This window comes from Rana temporaria, chromosome 2, assembly GCF_905171775.1.
Source record: "Rana temporaria chromosome 2, aRanTem1.1, whole genome shotgun sequence".
NCBI lineage: Eukaryota > Metazoa > Chordata > Amphibia > Anura > Ranidae > Rana > Rana temporaria.
The window spans coordinates 419,516,256-419,521,255 of NC_053490.1; the positions used below are offsets into that span (position 1 = coordinate 419,516,256).

The following is a 5,000-nucleotide window of genomic DNA, read 5'->3' on the forward strand; positions in this document are numbered from 1 at the left end:
ACTTACTGGTGCCCTGATCAGGGAGAGGGGAGACAAGGGACTGATGGTGTGGGATCCTGCAAGCCCTATAGGCTCACACTCTATCACAGACACACAGCAGCAACAGAAGCAACAGAAGAAGCAGCAGAAGCAGCAACAGACCTGCCACTGACAAGTCCTTCCAGCAAAGCACAGAGAAGAAGAGGCAGCAGCCACAACACCCAACATGAGCAGCCAGTATCAGGAGGAGACAACTGAAAGGCCGGAATGCAAAAGTAAATCCCCAACTCTGCTCTCCTCTTACTGCATAGACAGTATTCTGGGCAGGAGGAGCCCCTGCAAAATGAGACTGCTCAGCGCCCACAGCTTGCCCCCTCTGACCAGCAGGAACGACCAGGACAAAACTTTAGAAGGTAAGGGACCCCCAGGACCACTGATCACAGGCCTCCTCCTCACTGCACTCCTCAGTGCTGCTGGCTTTTCTCCTTCCAAGGCTAGGAAACTTTACTGACAAGTGCCAGAAGGCTCATCAATGGCAAATCTTACATTTCCTGACATTTGATTTTACAGCCGAATCATCAACCCAGATCACTGCTTTTCATTTCATCAATTACTCCTGAAATGATGATTTCACACTATCAATATACTAATCTCAGTGCACCATTCTCTAGATTACTCAAGCTGTCCTCTCCATCAATGTTACAGCTCTTCTTTTCCAAATTATTATTATTATCATACAGGATTTATATAGCGCCAACAGTTTTGTGTATGCCAATGTCCACCTGTGAGATAAGATAGATAGATAGATAGATAGATAGATAGATAGATAGATAGATAGATAGATAGATAGATAGATAGATAGATAGATAGATAGATAGATCGATAGATCGATAGATATTTGATTTTATGTATATATAATACACTCAAATATTTATTATTATTATTACAGGTACTTGTGTATATGCTCTATCTTGTTGTACATCATGCATATGTCCATGCTATTATTTATATACATATATATGTATAGATATATACATATTATAATATAAAGGTATAGGTAATGTATACAAATACACCTGCGATAGCTATACATAATTATAAACTCAAAGACAAGTACTTATAAGTATATTGCATCTAACTATATCAATTATATAGATCGATCTAGAAAAATATAAACACAAAGATATAATAAAGTATATCGCATCTAAATATATCAATTATATAGATAAATCTAGAAAAATATAAACACAAAGATAATAACAAATAAGTATATGACATATATAAGTACACACATATGTATATAGATACATCTAGAAAAATATAAACACAAAGATAATGACAAATAAGTATATTACATATAAGAACATATATTGTATGTATTATATAGGTAGAGCTAGAAAAAAATAAGCACAAAGATAATAACAAATAAGTATATTAGATATAAGTACACACATTATATGAATATAGATAGATCTAGAGAAATATAAACACAAAGATAATGACAAATAAGTATATTACATATGTAAGTACACATATTATATGTATATAGATAGATCTAGAAAAATATAAACACAAAGATAATGACAAATAAGTATATTACATATAAAGCTAGCTAAATATAAACTCAAAGATAATGACATATAAGTATTTTACATATAAGTTTATCAATTATATGTAGAATATAGATAGAGCTAGATAAATATAATCACCAAGATTACAGATATAGATATATATGCAACCTATATAGTGTTGTATATAGATAGATCTAAATAAGTATAAGCACAAAAATAATTGCACATCTTTTTTTGAAAATATGTATGAATGATATGGATAGATACGTCATAAAGATTTATATTTTATTGTATATAAGATTTATATTTTATTATACATTATGTGCAGCATCTAGATATAAATAAGTATAAACACAAAGAAATTTGTGTGTTTTGATACATTGGTGGTATAATATATAATTGGTATGGTGGTAACAAATATAAATATAAATAAATAAATATATATATATATATATATATATATATATATATATATATATATATATATATATATATATATATATATATATATATATATATATATATATATATAATTTTTATTTTTATATATGCTATAGCTTTTAGAATTAATAATGTTATCATTTCTTTTTCTGTTACTGAATAGTGGACACCCCCTGTAAATATACATTTCTCTCAAGCTCCCTAGTGTAGTCTGAAGGCTGGCTGGCCACCTGTATGTCCCTATCTGTCTGTCCCTCTTTTCAGTCCCTGTCTGTCTGTCCTTCCATAGTAGCTCGCAGTGTAGGTCTCTTCTTGCTGGGCCCGATAGTCGGGTGTCTCTTCCATTCTCAGCGCTGAGTCCATGTGCAGGAAACAATATCCCTTCAGATGTGGCTTTAATAAACATATGGTGGGTTGGAGGTGAAATCTCCTTGTACATGTGCTGAAATTCCTTGTTGACAGTAATTAGAGCGTTTCCAGAGGCATCCAATTACCAGCACGATGATTTCAAACGTGTTTGTTAACTGTACTCTTCAATCCAGCGCAAGAAAGGCCACCAAAACCGGTCCTGGAAAGCCAGAGAATTTTCCTGGAACATTTTAAAGACTTATTTATTTTAATCACGCAAAAATAATATATAGATAGATAGATAGATAGATAGATAGATAGATAGATAGATAGATAGATAGATAGATAGATAGATATACAGATAGATAGATAGATAGATAGATAGATAGATAGATAGATAGATATACATATAGATAGATAGATATACATATATATCTATATATATATATATATATATACATATCTATCTATATATCTATCTATCTATATATATTTATATATATATATATATATATATATATATATGGATAGATAGATAGATAGATAGATAGATAGATAGATAGATAGATAGATAGATAGATAGATTTTTTTTATATATATAATATATTTTTTTATATTTTAGTTGAAGTTTTCTAAATGTCTTATCTCTTGTGATCTCCATCCCTCTTCTCAGGTTCCCCCAAGAACAACTCTTCCTATGAGTCTGAGCTGCATCTGCCCCCCAAGTTGAGAAGGTTGTACGGTCCAGTGGGGGCAGCAGGTCGGCTACACCTCCAGTCGCTGCCCGATGCCAGGTCGGCAGTGGCCAGATCGGATAAATCAGATCGCCTTGTTCTTTTGGGGGAGAGTAGCTGGGACAACCACAGCCTGAAGATCAGTCAAGCCCCCCAGGTCAGCATCAGCCGCAGTAAGTCCTACAGAGAGAACAGCGCCCCCCTGCTGCGAGACGACCAAAATCCCGATGGTCACCAGCAGCAACATCAGACTGCTTCCGGCACCCCCTGTCCCTCTCTACAGGACAGGTTGGGGGCGCTGGTTCAGAACCCAGGGGATGAGGACGATGAGGAGGATGAAGAGGATGAGGATGATGATGAAGAAGAGGATGAAGCAGAGAAGCAGCATAATAATAACAACAATAACACCAGCAATCCCAACAGGGGGCTCCTAAAAGAGCAGCTCCCACAGTTCCAGCAACAGCAGCAACCGCAGCAGCAGCAGCCGGGATGTGGTCCTGATGGAGATCTGTCTCCCAAAGAGGAACTTCTGCTCCATACTTCTGATGGAGATGGCAAAGATGGCGAGGACAGTGTGTGCCTGTCAGCTGGCAGTGACTCAGAGGAGGGCATGCTAAAGAGGAAACAGAGGAGGTATAGGACCACCTTCACCAGCTACCAGCTAGAAGAACTGGAGAGGGCTTTCCAGAAGACCCACTACCCAGATGTCTTCACCAGGTACATAACCAGGGAGGATATTTTTTTTTGGGGGGGGGGGGGGACAGTTCCATGGGTTCTCTAGGTTCGGAAAACCTACAAGATGTAATAAGGGGAAACTGTTTGAGCAGAGGAACTACAAGTAGCAGCCTGCCAACCTAACATTTCTAGTATGATTTGATGACCCCAAGTTATTACTCTGCATGTTGCTTTGAGTATTTTCTGTCCACTACACCGATGATGATATTATTATTATTATTATTATTAGTATTAGTATTATTATTGTTATTATTGTTAGTATTAGTATTATTAGTATTATTATTATTGTTAATAATAATAATAGTAATAATAATAATAATAATAATAATAATAATAATAATAATTCTATTATTATTACTCCCATATGGTGTGGCTTTGTTCTCTATCCACACTCTTCCCTGTGCAGCAGAATAGTAGTCATGTCTCTGGCCAAAAGGCAGGGAAGATCTGTGTATTTATATCCCCCATGTCAGCAGTGTGCGGATCAGTTACACAGCAGTGTGCCGGGCAGCCTGGTATTGCCGCTCCCCAGACACCTGACCATTGTCATTTACTCCACAGCTTCAGTGCAGGGACACAAGCGGGGCCTTCACTCTCAGGTGTCTATCACCAGCCCTGAGATGTGTCTAAAATAGGATCAGGAATAACACAAGATTTTCCTGCTATTTTTGGATAGGAACCCATCCGAAATGCTGGGCAAATTCCAGCACTGATTTTACATATAATTTAGGAGAGCAATAATACAAACTGTCATAGGAGAACAGAGGTAGCATAAAGATTTAAAGCTATTTAATAAAATGTAATGAAATGTAAAGAATATATTTCAATAGAAAAAAAATGGTATATATATATATATATATATATATATATATATATATATATATATATATATATATATATATATATATATGAAAAAAGAAAGTTATTTCGTTTTTGATTTAGTATTATGACTTCACAAATGTAAGAAAGAAAGAACGAAATAAAGTTATTTCGTTTTTAATTTAGTATTATGACTTCACTAATGTAAGAAGGAAAGATAGAAAAAAGTAAGTTATTTTTTTAATTTAGTATTATGATTTCACAAATGTCCCATGGAAAGAAAAAACAAAAAAGAAAGAAAATAGTAATTTAGTTTTTAATTTAGTATTATAACTTCACAAATGTCAGAAAGAAAGAAAGAAAGAAAGATAGA

At 34.7% G+C, this 5,000-nt stretch overlaps 1 protein-coding gene across 1 annotated transcript in view; it reads left to right on the forward strand.

Moving 5' to 3' along the window:
- ARX (aristaless related homeobox) overlaps positions 1–5,000 on the forward strand; it is a 16,301-nt gene that overhangs the window by 62 nt on the left and 11,239 nt on the right. Inside the window, exons 1-2 of the mRNA XM_040338203.1 lie at positions 1–392; positions 3,013–3,790. The exon at positions 1–392 is cut by the window's left edge and continues 62 nt beyond it. Coding sequence (XP_040194137.1) covers positions 206–392; positions 3,013–3,790 — 965 coding nt within the window. The 5' untranslated portion in view covers positions 1–205. The remainder of the gene's footprint in view (positions 393–3,012; positions 3,791–5,000) is intronic.